The sequence below is a fragment of the Hibiscus syriacus genome, unplaced genomic scaffold, assembly GCF_006381635.1.
Source record: "Hibiscus syriacus cultivar Baekdansim isolate YM2019G1 unplaced genomic scaffold, ASM638163v2 tig00116958_pilon, whole genome shotgun sequence".
In the NCBI taxonomy this organism is placed as follows: Eukaryota; Viridiplantae; Streptophyta; class Magnoliopsida; order Malvales; family Malvaceae; genus Hibiscus; species Hibiscus syriacus.
The window spans coordinates 1255293-1276027 of record NW_024063484.1 but is presented as its reverse complement, the minus strand read 5'-3'; the positions used below and the strand labels follow the sequence as shown (position 1 = coordinate 1276027).

The following is a 20735-nucleotide window of genomic DNA, read 5'->3' as shown; positions in this document are numbered from 1 at the left end:
AAATGTAAATATTTTATTATGGTTATATGAATCAACTCAAGTAAATTCAAAATTATTACATCCCTAAATTTCAATTAGTGTGAGTTTACAAGTAATAATGGTAAGAAATGCAGACCAAACCAAGCAAGGCACAACAAGATATGTTGCAAAATTATTAAATTTTCTAAAACTATGATAGCAAGCAAAAAGAGTTCCGAAATGTAATAAACAAACCACGAATCCAACCCGAACCGATCCGATGACGAGTTGAAGAGGATGCCAAACAATGCTTAGTGAAACTTGAGAAATATAAAGAGGCAAAACATCAGAATTCATATGGAATCCATGGTCCACCCAAGCGAGCCACGCAGCAAGGCTCATGTTGAAACTAGACCCGATCGATGCGAGATTTACGAGCCATAAGGGAGGGAACCAAATCGGTCTGGACATCATGACTCGATACCATTTGGCCGAACCGAATTCGAAGATGATGAAAAGAGTAAGGGAGAGGGGGATTGCAATGGCTATGGTGAGTGACAAGAGAGCTTTCATGGTTTGAACCGTTGTGTCTTCCGGTTTGACCATAACCAGGGTTTCTCGCCTTGGTTGGTTATCATGTTGGATTTGGAGAATTTCAGAGGACATTGTCAAGAGAACTTCGAAACTATAATTTGCAGAGTTGTAGAGGTAAATATAGGGTTGGAAATTAGTTTTTTTTAGTAAATATTGGGTTTCCATATTGAATTAAAGATTATAATTAATTTATTCTTTTTGAAGTAAATTCTACGTTAAAAGAGGAAAGATTGGCTTGATTTCCCTGTATATCTCATTTCATTTAATTTTCACATTATTGCATTAGTTTTTCGATTAGCCCAAAAACTTCCATATATTTTAGGGTAAAGTATACAGATGGTTCGTTGATTATAGGTTGTCATTTTGTTTAGTCCCCAACTATTAAAAATTACAAAATAGTCTCATAACTGTAAATTGCTACTTTGTTGAGTTTATTGAAAATCAAAAATTACAAAATAATCACCTTACTATTCATATGTTCCAAACTCATATTTTCTATTAAAAATGTGTGAACGTCTAAATTGAACGTTATCATACTCATCATTTTTCCTCAATTTTATATTTTTGAAGTGAATGATTTGTGAACCATGATCTGAAATGACTTAATAATAATATTTTAATATTTTAAACATGTAAAATCAGTTTTCTGTAATGGAGATAACAATATTTAACGATTAAATGATTAATTTCTTATAAAACGATAATATTAGTGATTATTTTATTACTTTTAAAACTTCAGTACTAAAAGTTAAACATATTAATATTTAAGTAACTATTTGTGTAGTTTACCTTTATTTCATTTAGCATTACAAAAATATACCCGCGTCATCGACTGAGTCACTCACTCTCCCAAAGAGTTACCCATTTCGCCGCCGCCAAGCAGCGAAAAGATTCTTAGTCAAGAAATTTCAGAGAATGGTATATTTCATTTTCCGTAAATAAAATATTTTTATGTAATTTTTCATTTAAAATCCTATAATTTTTCATTAATTTTCCATTTATTTATCGAAGATTATTAGATTAGGGTTTTGAGTTTCCTGTTATTGAATCTGATCTGTTCAGTTGTAATCTATTGCTCAAAACAAGAAATGTGAAATGGAGCCATGGTTATGATTGCTAAAAGCTGACAAATTCTTGGGATGTGAATCTGAGTATTAGATTCAAATGCTATAACTGTGGAAACTAATCAGTTTATACAATATGTTTCTTTCTTCCGCTTGTTAATGTAGTTAGATTTTAACGATAGACTTCATTCTTAAATGTAGTCGTGGTTTTATTTGTTTTTGTGTTGCAGTGGCATTTAATATTAGGTTAAACTAGTATGTTTGAACTTTTTGGGTCTAATCGGATTGATAATTCTATGTTGCTATGGCTCTTTATTTTCCTGAAGTGCCCTTGTCGGACTCAGATCGATACATGGCATACGACTCTCCACAAATGCATGGAAGAACTTGAATAAAAATCGATTAATCGTGTATCAGGCACGTAACCGATTGTGTCTTCAGACCCAATTTTTAGGCTTGAACTTGTTCATGGAAGAAACTTTTGCTTCCTTCAGAAAATATCACGTGTTTTTATTTTATACGGTGGCAAATATTGACACTCTTGATAGCATTTTGTGCTGTATGGTTTTCATTTTAGCTTCTATTTTGCAGGATGGGAATGGATCTGAAGATAAGAAACAGGACAATGCGGATATGGCAGCTTTCGTAAGTTACTTTTCAAGTTCCCAGACGCTTTTATGTATCACAGATGGACTTAAGATTGTTTCCTTCCCTTCATGGTTATTTAGAGCAGACAAATTATGGTGTATTCTGAGCACTTCACTTAAATTGAATGGGTTGCTTTCAACCATCTTATGTTTTACGAAACAGCGGAAAAGCATGGAGATTTCATTATGTTTCATTTCATGGATTTTTCAGTGTTATGGTTCTATGGTTTACTTAATAGTCATCCAGATTATACTGAATTGATTGTATCATTTTTCAGGTCCAGAGTCTACTTGAACAGATGGTGAGTTCTTTTCTTGAATTGATTTGACATTCTATAAGGAATTAATAAACAATAAAATTTAAGCAGATCTAGCTAAGTTTGCCCTGTTATTACATATTACAGCAATCGAGGTTCCAAACAATGTCTGATTCCATCATTACGAAGAATATCCTTTTCATATTATCTAGTTACTTCAACCTAAGGAGGTGATTTTCTTCATTAGTTTCTACATAGCATCAGAGAATTTCTGTTGTCTCTCTCTCTCTCTCTCTCTCTCTCTCTATATATATATATATATATAACTTTTGCTTAGCTGTTTTGGTGATTTTGTGGTTCTTCGGTGGAGATTGTTAAGGATTTCGCTTTGCAATAAGCAAAATGGAAACTTCATAAGGTGCTGATGGTTTTTAGTTTGTTGGGGAAAGTATGGGTTGCCAAATTTCAATTCATTTCACTTAACCTTGTTCTTTACGGGTTTCTAAAGCCAAGATGAAGCAATATGAACTTAACGGGACACATGTATTCATGCATTAAATTGCACTTGATTTCCTTGACTTTAATGTACTTGATGAGATGGGCAGCAGGATAGATGAGCTAGAGCAAAGCATCAATGATCTCCGAACAGAGATGGATGGAGATACGTCCCCTTCTCCTTCAGTTCCTTCTGGGGCGAAGGACGATTCCAAGTCACCCAAAGATCCCTAATGGTGTCAATCCAACGTTAACATCATGGTATTTCTAGACCCTGTGTTCCTTTTGGTGCCTATCTTTTCTAATATGGAAAATCAGTAACAAACAGGCACATATACCTTATACTTGTACCTAATGCCTCCTTTAATTTGTATTTCCATATAATATTGTACCCTTTTTCAATGTATGTTGTATGATTGGGATGAGCTGTTTAAGTAACAGATACCTGAAAAGAGGAATTGATTTATATATAGAAAATACTAGTTTGGTAGATGAGTTTCATGATGGTTTGCGGAATCCCATTAGTATCAAGTCATGCTACTCACTAAGTAATTAGATTAATAAAGTAGTTGATTTTGCTTATAATATCAAATCATAAATAAATAGTGCAATTGTGGTCCAAAAATTCTTGATGTTAATGCCCAGCAAATTACAGGTGTGAGATGCCGATTACAGTTGGCTTTGCCTTTGGCTTATCATTTTGGAACATGTTTTTATTTTATTAATCGATTAATTCAGATTGGATATTGTAAAGGTCCAATATGAGGACAATTTTTCTAATTCAGTTTGTTCTATTTACAAATATCATGATTAAATTATTGATCTTACTTAAGGGGTTTAATATTTCATCTCAATATACTACTAACCAGTTGATGGTAGAGCCTCTCATTTTATTCCTAATTTTATATCTACCATTCTTAATTACTTAATTATATCACTAACTGATTTGGTTAAATGAGAAAAAAAGACTTTTTCAGCAACAATTTTTCTTCTTTTGGCACTCACTTTTGTCTCGGATTTAAATATATGATAAATTTTTAGAAAATTAAATATATTTATTTAAAAATGATAAAAATGCATTTTCAACAACCACAATTACGATCCGTGTGACCGTGTCTGCCCCCATAATCTAATCCAAAACGCCCTTTTCCTCTCGGAAACACAGCTTGTGACTGTTTTCGCCGTCCGATTTCGTACCCAACAAACTCACGTAAAGTATCTTAAAATATAATTAGTAAGAGGGTTTAAATTTTAGTTTTAATCGAATTAATCGATGAATTAATTTTTTTATTTACCGACCCGTTAATTTTGGTCAATTGGTTGAAAGTTAATATTTTTTTAAACTTTTGTTATCAATTAATCCGATTTGAAATTGGTTAATTAATCAAATTAGTTGAAATTATTAAATATTTAATATATATATATATATATTACTTAACTTTATACATATTTTAATTTTAATCGAAATAACCAAAGATATATATATATATATATATATATATAATTTCATTTAACCCGAATTAAAGAACTTAATTCGATTCAATTAATAATTTTTGAAAAAAAAATCCATTTGACTGGAAAAAAGTTTCGATTAATAAATTTTAATTAATATAACCGACCAATTGAACACCCCTAAATTCTTAGACAACATTATTATATATAAATATAATAATTACATTATTATATATAAATATAATGATTACATTATTATATATAAATATAATAATTACATTATTAGACAACATAAATGTAATCCATTCAATTAATTCTTATTGTTGATAAAAATATAAAAAAGAAAAATATAACAATACACCGGCAATACACAAAATTATGTATAAATCGTATATAAGAAGAAATACAAGAAAATATTACATTTTTTAAATTATAGAGACTTTTATAATAATAGAAGAATATAAAAAAATAATAACCTAACGCCGACAGCGCGTAATTCTATTGCACCCGAGTGAGTAAGGATTCGCCTGAGCTCCAGGCCGGCAGTTATAATACGACGCGCCACGACGTGAACATGGCACCGTGTTCCTCCGCAACGCGCCATAGCTAATGTAGCGGGTCGTCGCTAAAATGCGCCTGCTGATCTCCGAGCCCATGGCGAACTCGGCGTCCAAGTCCAACGTTTCCTCGCCAATTGCCATCAGGCACTCCGCCATGGATCCGCTACACTCCAATTTAATCGAGAAGAAATGGTCACCACCGAAATCAAGGGCGGGAGACGAAGCGGAATACGCCACGTGGACGGCCAGTATCGCGCAAATCGCGAGGAAACTGAAGGAGAATCTAGCGCTTCCCATTTTCGAGTTTTCTCTTGTGGTTTTCCGTTGAAGAAGGAAGGGAACGTTTTAGGATTATAAGTTGTTGTTGGTAAGAGAAAGCCAATGGGGTTTGGTTTTATTTGCGATTATGCCACTACTAGTAATTTAAGTTTGTCAATCACTCTGTGGATATCCACTAATTATCTTTTTAAATAGTTCATCTTTTTTTTTTTGGAATGTGAAAAGGAGGCCAAGACCAGTACATCTATGTTTGACGCGTCGGTAATGAGGTTAAGTGACATCTCTCACAAGAATTCCTTGGAGACAGATCGGAGGGGAGTCGAAGATGGTAAGAGTAACCACTTGAGAGTCGGTAAGTTTGGCCATTAAGTCAGCAGCTGCATTAGACTCTCGTCGAATTAGCATGAAGTCCACAAACCAAGCTTTTTTACATAAACTAGCGATTGACCGTACGAGAGAAAAAGGGCTCTCCATGGACAGCGGAGTAAGTCGTGAACATCCGCATTATCCTTTTAAATCAAAATGCGCTCAAAACCATTTGACCAAGCAAGATTTAAGCCCTCATAGATACTCCAGAGTTCTGCATGAATAGCCGATGAAATACCAATATGCTTATTGAAAGCCAAAAGGAAATCACCTGTATGGTCTCTGAAAATTCCACCTGCAGCACCAATATTTGATGTTCGAGATACTGCTCCATAACAGTTTATACAAATCCAACAAGAGGAGTGTTGGTAAAATAGACTGTAAAACTACACCGTTAGCACTGATTGGAAATATAAACAATAATTAAAAGGAACAGATTCGTAAACCGTGTTGTGGTATAACCACTGCCTTAGAAACGAATTCGTCCCGATGTGTGTAATCGCTGCAGTAGGCGGACCGTCTCCCGAAGTTAACACGGTCGCTCCGAATTTCGTACACCCGAAAACTGAAATGGACTGCTGATGATATTACACTTCTGATCGGAAAGCACACATGATGGTATAATCATGACCACGAGCACGAGCCATGCCGAGCCGAGACGGACGACGGTGCACAAGTCTCCCTTGTTCTCTTTCACTCAACAAAGAAGTGGGAAATCCAAACCATAAATATCCATTCCCAATAATATTTCTAATACTATTTGGGATTGAGTATTACCAACAAGCAGGGATGCCATTGCCGAGCTCTTCATGTGGGATTGTGGAGCAAAATAAGACTTGGCCCACGCACTAATGAGACGCAACAAGCAATCCTGGGTGCTCGTAATGGATTGAAAATGAAATTATTTCTTTGTTTCCAGACTTGCCACACAATGGAGGAGCATAGGATCGACCAAGGAATCGCAAGCTCAAGACAAAAAAATCAGTGCTAAGATTTGCATGGAACCAGTCCTCAAGCGATAGATTGTAGAAGGAACCATTCCAACGCCCATGAAGCATCTAATCCCATAAAGAACGCGTCGGATGACAATCACGGAGGATGTGAAGGACAGATTCCTCAGAGCAGCCACAAATACAGCATGAAGGATCCTGACTCAGCCCTCGTAAACAACGGTTTTGGTTCGAGAGAATCCTGTCCTGCACAGCGAGCCAAAGAAAAGAACGAATTCGTTCCGGGACATGGAGTTTCCAAATCAACTTCCATCGAGGACTTGTCATGTTCCAATTTGGTAATGCAAGTTGTTTGTAAGCACTCTTGACCGTGAACTTACGGTTTGAATCAGTATTCCAGAAACAAGTGTCTTCTCCGAGGGTGGTAGATGGAGCTGGAATATTGATCAAATAAGGCCAAGCAAACGGGTGAAGAAGATGACGCAACAAGGACAAATTCCAAGAGTCGTTTTCATGGCAAAGATCGCGTACCTTAAGCGTAGTGTCAATTATGATTCCCGGATTAGCCCAATGAAGTAAAGGACCGATCGTCGGAACCCAATTATCAGATCAAAAATCAATGGAAGAGCCGTCGCCAACTGTCCAAGCAATATTTTCTCGAAAAAGGAGTCCAGACTTAGGCGAGAGACCGCCAAAAAGGAGAGCAATTTGGCCTTGAGATAGAGTCTGGTTCACTCTCCCAATTCTTTATGGATAAAATAGTTCATCTCTTTTATAAGATATAAAAAACTATAAACATTTTATTAAGGGAAAAAAAGTATAGAAGTAGTATGATACGAAGGGTTGAGACTGGTAGTGGACAACTTAGAGGTGAATAGGTATAAGGGATAATAAAAATCTATTAATTTATCGAATAGTCAAAAATATTCATGTTATTTTATTATGTGTATATTTAAATGTTGATATTTAATTAGAAATGTAATACTTCTTTATTTGACAAAAAAATAAACTACATATTTAGTATATAAACTATTACTTTTTTTCTATTTTAGTATAATTTTTTTAAATCATACATAATATTTAATTTAGATTTTAATTTGATATTTTTCTGTTAGTCTTTAAGGGAAAAAAAAGTATAGAAGTAGTATGATACGAAGGGTTGAGACTGGTAGTGGACAACTTAGAGGTGAATAGGTATAAGGGATAATAAAATCTATTAATTATCGAAATAGTCAAAATATTCATGTTAGTATTTTTGGATGTATTTTAAATGTTATATTTAATTAGAAATGTAATACTTCTTTATTTGACAAAAAAATAAACTACATATTTAGTATATAAACTATTACTTTTTTTCTATTTTAGTATAATTTTTTTAAATCATACATAATATTTAATTTAGATTTTAATTTGATATTTTTCTGTTAGTCTTTTGACTTTTCAAAATCAATCAAAAGTTTATTTTATTTTTCAAAATATTACTAATCTAATTTCTTTAATTAACTTAGATTACCCCTTATTATAGATTCTTCATGTCCATCATTTAGCAAGAGTCATCTAATTCCATTAACAACAACAATGGTAAAATTTGTCTGTTAGTCCTTTGACTTTTCTCTTTAATGAATTCCGTAGTAACTTCATTCATAAATTTAGATTTTCTTTTTTAAAACCTTTAATCGAACCAATTCGACTTAAGAGTCAACCCAATAATTAATAATAACAAAAATATTTGGACTCATAATTCTTAAAATCACAGCTTCATCATCAATCGAATTACACCACTGAAAAAATAAGAGTGTTACATATATATATATATATATATATATATATATATATATATATAAAGAATATCCATTCCACTATAAGAATAACAATAATTATCTTTATTGATATATGATATGTTGTGAATAATGTCATCAGGGACGGTGCCAGAACTAAAATTGATAGAGACTGAAATATTAAATTATTTAAAAAAAATAAAGATTTATTAGGTATTTATACTCAAAATTCAGTACAAACCAAGCAACCTTAGTAATTAAGGGATTATTATTATCCTTGAGGTCTCGAAGTTCGAGCACTGCGTATGTAGGGGTATGAACGTTCATTGTCAAATAGTTGAGAGTCTTTGTACATATATTACCTTGTATTAACTCTAAATTAAAAAAAAAACTCAAAATTCACAAGATAACACCTAATTTGTCTAATATTTAAACTTACAATGACCTAAATTGTTATTAGACCAAAAATTTAGAGAACACAAGATTATCCTTATTTAGTTCGGTCCTTACTTGATTAAATATTTACTAAATTATTATATATTTTAATTTAAATGTTTATTTTTACATGAACCAAGATACTATTAGACTAAAATTATATAGAATATACAAACTTTAACAAGGTGATGTGCCTTTGTTATGAGATAAAAAATAATGATATCCAAAGTTTTATTAGAGTTTTCAGCCTGGTTTTCTCCCATGTCTCGTTTGTTCCTTCTTTTTTTAGTTTTAGTGGCAGACGACATCAATTTTAATGTTGGTCGCGATCATCGATAATTTTTAATTTTATATATTTTTATATCATATTCTTATTTTTTTAATTCTAATTATTCTGGTTTTATGATATGTTTTTCTCAATCGTTTAGTTGTTTCTTTTGTTTAATTTTATAACGGTTACATTTGATGTCGCATTGTCTGATCAAGATGATGCTTATTTATTATCCTATTGATATTCCATACTTTGGACTCTCGTATTAGATTTAAGTACATGATTTTCGAACATGGTTTTCTCACGACGCTCAACTTTGATTTGCGATTATCGATAGGCTTTCAGTAGTTTGATTTCTTGTTATGGTTTGTTTGCTCATGTAGTTAGATCTGTTCGTATCTATATTTTGTTCGAGCTTTTTTGATGAATTTTTAATCTTTTCATTGTATGATCTGAAGTGTCTAATTTATTGTATCTATGGTTATAGAAAATATTCTAATTACGTGTTTAGTTTACGCTTACGGATGTAAACATTCATTGTAATTTTAAATGTTTCCATTTTCATTTTAATAACACTGCCGACTTCTATTTGCATAAAAAAATTGTAGTTCTGATGTCACGGCCTTTTGTTATTTCGGAGATAATTGTTATTATAGACCTTCTGATTTTTATTGTAATTTAGTGTAGTCCAATTTCACATACTTATTTGTTATTTTGATCCTTTCATGTCCTGTTTTTGTTTAATTTTGTTCCCTCGTCTTGTTTAATTTTATTTTATTTTTGTCATTTATTTATTACACTGTATATTTATTATTATTAGATTTTATTTTATTATTATAAAACACCATTATGATTAGCTATTATTATTATTTTTATTTTAGTTTATTTTCAGAAATTAAATTGACTTAGTCAATTTTATGTACCAGTAATTTGTAATTTATATTTTTATGATTTTTTTAATAATCTAAGGTGGTTATAAGAATCTTTCTTAACCATTAACAATAAATTCACACATGGCGGACGTATTTAATTCAATTTTTTTGTTATTTTTGAATGTAGCATTTGGTGATGTATTTAGTTTACTCTCGACTTAGATGTGTGTATTTACTATAGGTGAGTGGACTACCAAAAGAAATCCAAAGTCAAAAGAAGAATCATAGAAACATAGTTACAGAGATTTTGTGCTGAATCCTACATAAATAAAACCAAACCAACCATTTCACTGGTGTGGAAGACTCGGACCTCGGAATATTATGATCAATGCTCACCACCTTTGAATTTTGACAGTCAACTTTAGAATTTTTGAATAATTTGTCAGAAAATTAAAAGATATTATTTATTCAGATTATTTTTTAATCATAGACTAAATATGTATTTTTTATAAATGTAATTATTCGAATCAAAGATTTGTTGAAGGTCAATACCTTTTTTATCACTAATATTGCTTGATGGGTTTATCTTTAAGATATTTATATACAGTATTAATATGTATTATACGAATACTTACATCATTTCTTCGTATATCATTGTTTAGTTTCCTGTCTCTTTCTAGCCGTCAGGTCAGGATCATCAAACGATGGACTGTACGAAACCGAACTATTTCTAACTTTGAAGGATTCGCATGATAATACCTTCTTTTTATTATTATCACAACTTCTTCAAAACATATTTTTACTTGGGTTAAATTAATAGGTAGGCCCCTCAACTTTGTCATGTTATGCCAAAATTATATGTTATTAGTAGGTTAAAATACCTGTGCTAATTTGTTTGGTGTATAAATGATAGAACTGCTAATGTTTGCTCACTTTTACATATAAATTATTGAATTGTTGAGTTTAAAATTAATGATCTAACTGTAAAATTAAAAAAAAATTATATTTTTTTTGAAAACATACATACATTATGCAGACACAGTTGCTTGTGCGTAAATCCTTTGGAGAGAATAATATTCATTCTTACTACCACTGAGATCACTCAATAAATTTTGGATAAATAAATATAGAAAACATGGTTTAGGCATCAATTGTAACCTTAAAAAATAGGCATACTAATATAGAGATAAAGTCGTGGACAAGTGGTAAATTTACAAAGAGTAAAGTACAAAAAAAAAATCCCCTAATATTATTTTGTTAAGTTCACTTATTATTAAAAGTTATAAACTGATCTTCTGACTATGAGTCATTCAACTAATAAAGTTACAAAATAGTCACCCAACTATTTATTATGTTCTAAACTTATCATTTTGCTTTTAATAAATTAGCGATTATCTAATGAGAATGTTAACATACTGACTGAAAAATGATAGTTGTTTGAGATTATGAGATTATAATTTTATTATATATTAATAAGCAGGTTATCGTCCAACTTCGGCTGCCGTCAAATTTTTAACGGAAAAAGATAAGTTTGGAACATATGAATAATTGAGTGATTATTTTATAACTTTTAATAGTCGAGAGACTCAATAAAATAATACATTATATACAGAGGACTCAACAAAACATCATCTTATAATCAAGAAACTATTTGTGTATTTTACTCATTACAAATTTGAAGGAAAAAACAGGCACTACCTGTAATAGTGAATCTGACAGGAAACAAAACGAAAGCTAAAGAAACCAGAGCCAACCAAAAGAAGAAAATTAAGGAAAATTTTCATATATATAAAGGAAAATTCCTCCAAATTTAGCAACACACAGATAGAGAAAACGAAGACCCTTTCTTTCACTGCCATCCAATTCTCCATTGAACCAACGCACGGCACGCTCTTTCCTTCTTCTCCCAGATTCTCCACTCAATCTAAAATCTCCCCTTTTCTTTTGCCTCTTTGCTTTTTTGCCCAAAGTTCATACCTTTCACTTACTTTCTCCACACTTACGTTTCTTTTCTGCCTCTGGTTACCTTGTTGATTCAAACACACTGGTGGGGTTTTCTTCTTTTAGCTTTCTTTATTTTGTGCTTGTTCTAAAGGCTTTGTTTTTTCATTATTTCAATACCCAAGTTTCTCTCTTTTATGCTCTTTTCTTCTTACCCTTTTTGCTTAATTCAATATTTTAATATTTTGTTTTGTTGTGTTGTGTTGGGTTGGGTTGAACTAATTACTCATTGTTGTTCATTGTGTTGTTTCGATTAAAGTAGTCTTTTTTTTTATTAGTCTTATCACTGTTTTTGCTGTTTTGTTGTTGACTAGTACAAAAGACTGGCCATTTTTTTATATGTTTAACAGCTTATGTTAGGAATTGAGAATCGTTAACTTTTTTTTTATTTATGAACTTGGGTTTAATTGCTATGATCAAGATTCAGATCCTGTACGCTGTATTCTAGTTTATGATTCATTATAATTTCCTGTTGTTCCTTGTCAATGTTATGCTCCCTTTCTATGTAAAATTTTTACATAATGGCGATGTTTAATCTATTTCAGACTTAATTAATTCTGAAGGGGAAATCAAGGTTAGTTTCGGCTATCAGTGCGACAGCCCCAAAGGTATTCCTTTCAGTGCTCCTAATGTGCGTGAAATGCCGAGGAACGGCAGTTTCTCTTGCTTGTCGGGTGCTGCCTTAAGTGCCAATGCTACATTGGCCAACACGAATATCTGTAATGGTGTGATTGGAGCTGAGATTCTTCCGAGTTTGGATTCCCCTAACTCATTTCGTAGGGTTCCCTCTTCGCCATCTCTTGCAAGGTTGGATATATTATCTTCGCTGCAGAGCAGTATCTCAAACTTAAGTTGCAGTCCACCAAGTCCAGTTTATTCACCTGATACTTTTTTTTTTTACTGAGACCGTTGATTGCTCATTCTATAACCGATGGTTTCCTTAATGCTACGGAAGTACAAGTTGCAGGTGGAGCCGCTGGTGAAGACAGGGTTCAAGCAGTCTGCTCTGAAGAAAACAGTTGGCTCTTCTGTGCCATCTATGATGGTTTTAATGGAAGAGATGCAGCTGATTTTCTAGCTGGGACATTATACGAAACTATAATATTTTACTTAAGTTTACAAGACCAGGAATCAAAGCAGGATGTCCTCAGAGCACCCGATGGTCCGACTGCAAATGGAATTTTTGAATATTTTCATAATGAAATTATGGTTGGTAATAAGGCAAAAACCCCTTCTAGGACTGACAGCATGAAGTATATGAGTGCTGAAAGCTTGATGAAGAAGACCTCAGACTGTAAAATGGAAGTATCGTCTGATTCATATAGGCACGGGGTGCTTGATAGCCTCCAACGTGCTCTAGGTCAAGCCGAGAGTGATTTCTTGTACATGATAGAGCAGGAAATGGAGGACCGTCCCGATTTAGTTTCAATAGGATCTTGTGTTCTGGTTATTTTTCTTCATGGAGACGATTTATATACACTCAATTTAGGTGACAGTCGAGCTGTATTGGCATCATATGACGACGTCAATCGCATGGATCAGAGTGAAAGGTTGAAAGCTATCCAGCTGACTGATAGTCACACTGTTGATAACAAAGTTGAAAGAAATAGACTCTTGCAGGAGCATCCTGATGACTCTATGCTTGTAGTAGCCGGAAAAGTGAAAGGAAAACTGAATGTCACTCGCGCATTCGGAGTAGGTTACTTGAAAAAGGTAGGCACTCGTATTTCTCGCTACAATTTCCTTGTACTTTTGTTATTTAAATTTGCCCTCTCAAGAAGGCTCGCTGCATAATAGTCAGGTAGTATTGTTTTGACCCGAACATGAGAACTTGGTATTCCTTTACTTCATCCAAGCACAGAAAATGATATTCATTTACATCGTCGTTGCTAGTATTTCTTCAATTGGCATATCATTGTTGTTAATCCTTGTAGAAAAAACTGAATGATGCACTGATGGGAATTCTTCGAGTTCGTAACCTCATTAGTCCCCCATATATCTCCACCGAGCCATCACTGAATGTGCACAAAGTATCAAGATCTGATCACTTTGTTATAGTTCGTAGCGACGGTTTATTCGACTTCTTCAGCAATGAAGAGGCAGTAAAGCTTGTCCATTCTTACATCTCGAGCAACCCTTATGGCGATCCTGCCAAATTTCTTGTGGAACAGCTTCTAATAAAAGCAGCTCAATCTGCAGGTAAATATCCGTTTCCCACAACCAATTTAAGCTTTTCTCCTAATTTCATTGAACCAGGAACTAAATTTTCTTTGGCCACCTGTTTTTATGATTGTCAACACACTCGGTTTCGTATAAGAGAACTTACAACAAAACCGAAATGCAAGTTTCGTAACTTTAGCGTTATATTCGTTTATTATTAGACCGGAATCTCTAAGACATGAATTTTACAATCACAGGTTTCAGTAAGGAAGAACTGATGAACGTTCCAGCTGGTAGGAGGAGGAAATACCATGATGATATTACCGTGATTGTGATCATTCTAGGGACGAATCATCGCACTTCTAAGGCATCGACGTGTGTGAATTTTATGTCAAAGCTCTGCAGATCTGCACTTTTTTCAATTGTATATAGCTTAAATTCAGAAAGATTTTATCCTGATTTGTTGCAGATAAAATTTTGTATTGTTTTAAATCATGCATTAGTCTTTGATGTAAATTTTCATTTAACATTTCACCACAAATTATTATCCTCTTCAAGTACTTGTTTATGAATAATTAGAAGATTTGTTAACAAAATTGAATCCGTTCTTTTGCAAGTTGTTTGTTCATGCGTCCATCATCTTCTCTAACTGAACAACTCAATAATTACAAGATTCTTTGAATGGCACTTTGATCTCTATGAGCAATAAAATGTAAAAATAAAGTTTGAGTTATAAAATAAATTTAGTTAACTTGACTAACTCAAAATGTTTTGACCCGATTCAACTTAATTGAATGCTCATCCTTACCAACACCCAAGCTGAAACTGGAAGACAAAAGGTTGAGATTGTTTTGGTTTCATTATGGCCAAGGTAAATGCCATTACCATAACAATGGATTCATATGAAAGCAGTTCTTCAGCTAGAAAAAAAGATAGACTTGGAATTATAACCTAAGAAACATGATAAAAGTTCACAACACAATGAAAAGTATATATAAGTACAATAACGCATACTCCATGATAAAACCCATCTATTTGTTCTCTTCCTTGCCATTTTCCTTTACGGATGAAGTATGCATTTCCTCATCCTTTCCTTCAACCTTAGGATCGTCAGCCTCTTTTGCACTCTCTGACACATCCTGCAGCTGCAACAGTTCCAAACGGTTCAACCTAGGAGCATATTCCAGTTTCTAAAAGCATAGACAATGGTGAAAACACAAGTAGCATAAGCCTATGTTACTCGGACTCGAGTTTGCTGGATACAAGTACACGTTCAACTTCCTCTATGTATTTTTGGAGGGTCATATCGTTATACCACATGTCAGAATATGTGCTGAACACGAGTGTCAGATTTGACTACTTCAAGGAAAATGAACAGTCTGAAGCTAACATAGGTGTAAGGAATGTAAACAAAGGTTCGAAATTTAGCTTACCCCTAAATTTCTTAAGCTAGCTGTAACATCTTCATGTTGCTGATGTAGAGTGTCCCTCAGTTCTTGAAATTCCTTATTTCATGAATGAAACATTTAAGATAAATTAAAAGTCCCCTCATTTCAGAATGAAAAATCTACTTTTTTTTAAGGGAAGAACTTACCGTACGGAGTTGCTCCACTTCAACGTTAAGTGTTTTCTTCAGTTCACTGAGCTCCTGCAAGAATACATGCAAATTAGCCTAAGAAATGAAGCCATTAAAAGGTATTATTAATTGAGATACCTAACTAAAACTGCAATATGACAATTTATTGCTTGATTATAGGTATTCTTAGTCAAGAATCAGTCCTTCCATAATTTTTTTCAAACAATTGCACAAATCTTTAGATCCTTGGTCTCAACCGATGCAACTGAGACGAGAATAAGAGCCGGGCACCGGATACGAGACCAAAATAGGTGTGCTCATTCTTTAAAAAAAAATCATATAATTCGAGGATCATACATTTGTAATTCCAAATTTATATCTGAATATGTGTCGAGATGCACTTCAATCAATGCAATGAAGAATTTGCAGAATTCAACCAACATAGGTCTTAATCATTCAGTAGCAAGAGGGAAAACATCAAACCAGAAAGATTTATCAAGAAATCCACATTTATATATTGTTATTATATCCCAAATGGCCTATATTTCTCTGAAGTAAGCTCATTGCTAACATGTTGGCCACTATCCAAGACTTCAAGGAGCAGCAAAAGACAAACATAATACAAGTAAACTCGAAGGCATTTGTTAATTCAATTGCAGTTTCGTACAATAATATACAAAGGAAGAAAGTTTTAAACCAGGGTGCTTGGGTGTTTGAAACCAGATTTTTCTCAGGAAACACCCGCATATTGATTTTCTTATCATGAACTTTCATTTCATAGTAAAAGATTCAGCAACTTCAATTGTTAAATACTTAACTAGTTTGACATGGAACGAATATTTCCCACAGATTTCAGACAATCTCCGCATGAACAAACAAAGAAGAAAGAAAATAATTCAAGAAATTTTCTGAGGAAAAAAAAGCAAAAATAATGAACTTACATCTCGATAAATTTTAACTTGGGTGTCAAGCTTTGACCTCCAATTTTTCAGATCCTAATGGGAGAAAACATTAAACTCAAAATTGAAGTATATATTACCCAAATAAAATTGTAAAAGAAAAAAAGAAGTTATATTTTCCAGAATTACCTGTTTCAATCCTTGAATTCTATTGAGCAGCTCAGTCCTTGATTCATTCAATTCCTAAACCCCCAAATAAAAATAAAAAATTAGAAATGAATCAGATCAAGTAAGTTTCTTTACCCCAAAGAAAATGAAGTGTATAATAAATTAAAGACGAAAAAAATCCAAAACTGACCGCAATTTTTGAACCTACTGGAGCTAAGGAAGCAGAGATGACAGGAAGAGGAGTAGAATCAGAGGATGCCATTCGTATCAATCAGAAACAGAGGGTGTTGCTTTAATTGATTCGATTTAAAACTTTGGGTTTCTCTTGTTTTCCTCTTAGGCTGTCAAGCTCGAGAGAAAAGGTATTTCAACTTGGTTTTTTCAAGTAGATCTGGAAATTGGAAGAAAACAGAAGGATGATAATGAAAACAAGAAATGGATTTTGATGAACTGAACTGAACTTTGAATTTGGGGAATTGTGGAGTGTTTGAGCGGGCAAATTAAAGATCTTTGAAGCTGGGTTTTCACTTTTAATGACCGACAATTTATGAAGATTGATGCTTTCAACACATGCAAACGTTGTGCCTTTACTTTTTCGTCTCTTCATTTAAGATTTATATTCTTTTAAACCTTTTCTCAAATAAATAAATAAATAAATAAATAAAATAATTCTTTTAAACCTCTAATAATAATAATAATAATAATAAGGGTGAAGTACACAAATGATCCTCATATTCTATTAGACCATAGGTTCTGTACATCTTCTTCATTTCTAGGTAAAATTAAGATTATATTTAAAATTTATCAAATAATAATAATCATCATCATAGGAGTAAAATATATAAATGTTCTCCGACTATAAGATTTTGCTTTGTTGAGTCACCGATTATTAAAAGTTACGAAATGATCTATTGACTATAAGACATTATTTTGTTGAGTCATCGACTATTAAAAGTTATAAAATGATTCCCGACTATTCGCATTATCTAAATTGAGTTAAAAGCAAAATAAATTTAATTATATAATTATTTTTAAAAAAAACTGTTCTCAAACTTTTTCACCCTTAATCCTTTTTTCTTAAAATGTTCTCAGTTAAAATTGGGTTTAATTTCAAAATGCATCCTCAGATAAAGATTTAAAATTTAAACTACTAACAAATTTTAAAATATTCTAATTGAATCCTCAAAATATTTATATTGCATGAATTAAATCTTTTCACTTATCAAACTGTTTGTTTGAATATTGGATGCCAATTCATATTTTAAAAATAGTTTTTCTTAACTTTTATGAACATTATTTTATAAGGAGTTAAATCTAATTTATCCATGTAATAGGTATACACTTTTTTTTAATATGACCCTTGTTATATTCTAACAGGTATTTAATATCTAAATTAACTAAATAGTATAATTGATTTAAAATTGATACTTCTATGATTCAATTAGACTATTTTAAACTTTAAAGATTACTTTGTAATATAGGGGAATTATAATTTCAAATCTTTAAATGCTGGGTTTCTTCAATCGTGATTTGGCCGACCATTGTCCCACTATCTATCCTCTGTCTCTAACTCTCATTAATTCTCTTCTTCAGTTGTTTCTTTATTTTCCTGATTTGATCTCGTCGGATTGGGAAAGTGAATCCCAGGTTTGATTTCTTCCCTCCACTCTCGCTTCTTACAATTCTGTAAAACACTTCTTTAGTTTATTTAGTTAAGACTTATTTGTTGGATCAGAACTTTTTTTTTCCTTATCAAGTTTGTTCCTTTCTTGAATTGGGTTACTTGTTTTGCATGTCATGTTGTAATTGTTTCATTCAATTCAATTGGAATGTTAGGGAAATTCCAATAATCAAACAAAGACGATATTTTTTAGGGTATGTTTTGGTCATGAAAGTTTAAAGGGAAAAGTAAATGAATTTCATGGAATGTATTCTCTTTTATGTTTGGTTGAAAGGAAAATAGTTTGATGAGAAATCTAATTGAGGGAAAAGTAAGGGAAATATTGCAATAGCTTTTGTTTCCCAGTTTAATTGGGGGGAAAATGGTTGAACAAGTGAGAAAATTTTTCAGGAGAGAATAATAGTCTATGCTATCCCTCATTTCTCCTTAGATTTCTGTTTCACATAATAAGATTAAGAAGAGCAACTGTTAATCACTGTTCTAACACCTCCGGGTCAGTATGCCTGATGGTTTTGCTCGTTGAACATCAAAATTTTTATTGGAGATTTGATGTGAATTTTGCAACCATGTAGTACATCAGTCGATCTCTCTTTTTCTTTGTGTTTTTTCTCATTCATTTTCAGTCTGATAGCCACTGCAATTTGTTCCGTTAAGCCTCCCTTGATTGTCTGTGTTGATTTGTTTTTGAGTTTTCGAAGATCAAAAGTTTCATATTGGTTGTTTTGATGATTTGACTATACTGTTGCTGCTTATTGTTATGCCAGGAAACACCTTGGAGATGTCTTATAAAATTGCCCAGATTCTTCTTCTGAGTTCACATCCTGAGGTTTATGAACCCTGCGATGATTCATTCGCATTAGTCGATGCACTTTTGTCGGATCGAAAGCACTTGATGGAACATAAACCGGTATTGTGCATGGAAATGGGTTGTGGAAGTGGTTATGTTATTACTTCTTTGATGCTTATGCTTGGGGATGAAGCTAACGGGGCTCAGTTTATTGCCACTGATATCAATCCTCATGCTATCACAGTAACTCGGGAAACAATGGAAGCGCATGGAGTTCATGCGGATTTGATAAATACCGACATTGCGTCAGGGTTAGAGAGTCGTTTGGCTGGCTCAATCGATCTTCTTGTTGTTAATCCACCTTATGTGCCAACGCCTGAAGATGAAGTGGGTCGTGAAGGGATTACCTCAGCTTGGGCAGGAGGAGAGAATGGTCGAAGTGTGATTGATAAGATTTTGCCTGTTGCGGACAAACTTTTGTCGGAACGGGGTTGGTTGTACATGGTTACTCTTACAACAAATAACCCGTCGCAGATATGCCGACAGATGATGAAGAAGGGTTATGCTTCGAGAATTTTTGTCCAACGATCAACGGAGGAAGAGAGTTTACATATCATAAAGTTCTGGAGGGATATTGATATGGAGGCGGATGCAAACAATGGTGTTACAAACAGAAAAGCTGCTCCTCCGGGCATCGTGGACTCTGTCCGTTCGCAGATCCAACGATTGTCGTTCTGGGGAGGTAGTGACATTAACAACGGCACCATTTAAATCTATGAAATCGAAGAGAAGTTTTTAACAGTCTATTTTTTTATCTGTCGTCTTCCTGGAAACGATATTTGATAGTTTAAGCTGTTGAACTTAACTTCAGCTTGACACTGACCGAGCTAAATATAAAGTTTTGAATTCGAACTCGAACTAGAATAGCTTGTGAACATATGTCTCCGTTATATTGATAACTTGCTGTTAGACTTGTTCAAGGTGTATATAGTTCGGTGATTGGCCAAAGACTTTTGTAATTTTGGTAATCCAAATCAGAATTATTTAATTTAGGTTGAATTATATAATATATTAGAAATATTTGTATAAAAGTAATGGACGACTTTATCCAAAAATGGCTCAAAAAATTATTATTTATCAAAATATCACCCTTTCATCAATATTTACTGATTTAATATGACTAATATGTCCTTATGCATAATGTTAAATGATGAGCCATAATTAAGAATAAATTGTGTGGTGACTTGAATAAAAGAGCGCGCTCTGCTGTGTGAATATGTAATACCATTAACTCATATCCAACCCGAATACAAGTCTGAGTCTGAGGTGTCACATTGACTTTTCAAACTTTGACTCTTATAGAAAATCCCGGGAAATTTTAAAAATTTCATTAAAACGAAATACATTAATTTACATAAGACCATAAAATACAAAATCGATCAGAGTATTCGTAATTAACACTTATTACATGCCAACATTCTATAC

At 32.9% G+C, this 20735-nt stretch overlaps 4 protein-coding genes and 1 pseudogene across 4 annotated transcripts; 3 read left to right on the top strand and 2 right to left on the bottom strand.

Annotated features, from left to right (window-relative positions):
• Positions 1 to 1367: 1367 nt before the first annotated feature.
• Positions 1368 to 3503, top strand: LOC120189522 (heat shock factor-binding protein-like). The gene is made up of 5 exons (XM_039192791.1): positions 1368 to 1470; positions 2208 to 2261; positions 2542 to 2565; positions 2668 to 2710; positions 3110 to 3503. Exons 1-5 carry the CDS (start codon positions 1468 to 1470, stop codon positions 3247 to 3249), a joined length of 264 nt encoding a protein of 87 aa, XP_039048722.1. The 5' UTR covers positions 1368 to 1467; the 3' UTR covers positions 3250 to 3503.
• Positions 3504 to 4892: 1389 nt separating this feature from the next.
• On the bottom strand, positions 4893 to 5363 carry LOC120189521 (protein RALF-like 33). Its single transcript, XM_039192790.1, has one exon. It carries the CDS (start codon positions 5322 to 5324, stop codon positions 4944 to 4946), a length of 381 nt encoding a protein of 126 aa, XP_039048721.1. The 5' UTR covers positions 5325 to 5363; the 3' UTR covers positions 4893 to 4943.
• A 1447-nt stretch (positions 5364 to 6810) lies between these two features.
• Positions 6811 to 14750, top strand: LOC120189613 (annotated as a pseudogene).
• A 347-nt stretch (positions 14751 to 15097) lies between these two features.
• LOC120189519 lies at positions 15098 to 17328 on the bottom strand. The gene is made up of 6 exons (XM_039192789.1): positions 16973 to 17328; positions 16804 to 16857; positions 16657 to 16710; positions 15734 to 15787; positions 15573 to 15644; positions 15098 to 15284 (listed from the first exon to the last, which is right to left on the bottom strand). Exons 1-6 carry the CDS (start codon positions 17042 to 17044, stop codon positions 15171 to 15173), a joined length of 420 nt encoding a protein of 139 aa, XP_039048720.1. The 5' UTR covers positions 17045 to 17328; the 3' UTR covers positions 15098 to 15170.
• Positions 17329 to 18332: 1004 nt separating this feature from the next.
• On the top strand, positions 18333 to 20117 carry LOC120189444 (methyltransferase N6AMT1-like). The gene is made up of 2 exons (XM_039192732.1): positions 18333 to 18429; positions 19228 to 20117. The coding sequence occupies exon 2, from the start codon at positions 19242 to 19244 to the stop codon at positions 20019 to 20021; it is 780 nt and encodes a 259-aa protein (XP_039048663.1). The 5' UTR covers positions 18333 to 18429; positions 19228 to 19241; the 3' UTR covers positions 20022 to 20117.
• Positions 20118 to 20735: the final 618 nt, after the last annotated feature.

Excerpts from the sequence above, each read along its gene's own strand:
- LOC120189522 (XM_039192791.1), top strand. Across the intron at positions 2,566-2,667 it reads AGAGTCTACTTGAACAGATG|CAATCGAGGTTCCAAACAAT; the intron begins GTGAGTTCTTTT and ends TACATATTACAG. Across the intron at positions 2,711-3,109 it reads TGATTCCATCATTACGAAGA|TTGATGAGATGGGCAGCAGG; the intron begins ATATCCTTTTCA and ends ACTTTAATGTAC.
- LOC120189444 (XM_039192732.1), top strand. The coding sequence starts at position 19,242 with ATGTCTTATAAAATTGCCCAGATTCTTCTTCTGAGTTCACATCCTGAG.
- LOC120189519 (XM_039192789.1), bottom strand. The coding sequence starts at position 17,044 with ATGGCATCCTCTGATTCTACTCCTCTTCCTGTCATCTCTGCTTCCTTA. Across the intron at positions 16,711-16,803 it reads GAATTCAAGGATTGAAACAG|GATCTGAAAAATTGGAGGTC; the intron begins GTAATTCTGGAA and ends TTCTCCCATTAG. Across the intron at positions 15,645-15,733 it reads AAGTGGAGCAACTCCGTACG|GAATTTCAAGAACTGAGGGA; the intron begins GTAAGTTCTTCC and ends TCATGAAATAAG.
- LOC120189521 (XM_039192790.1), bottom strand. The coding sequence starts at position 5,324 with ATGGGAAGCGCTAGATTCTCCTTCAGTTTCCTCGCGATTTGCGCGATA.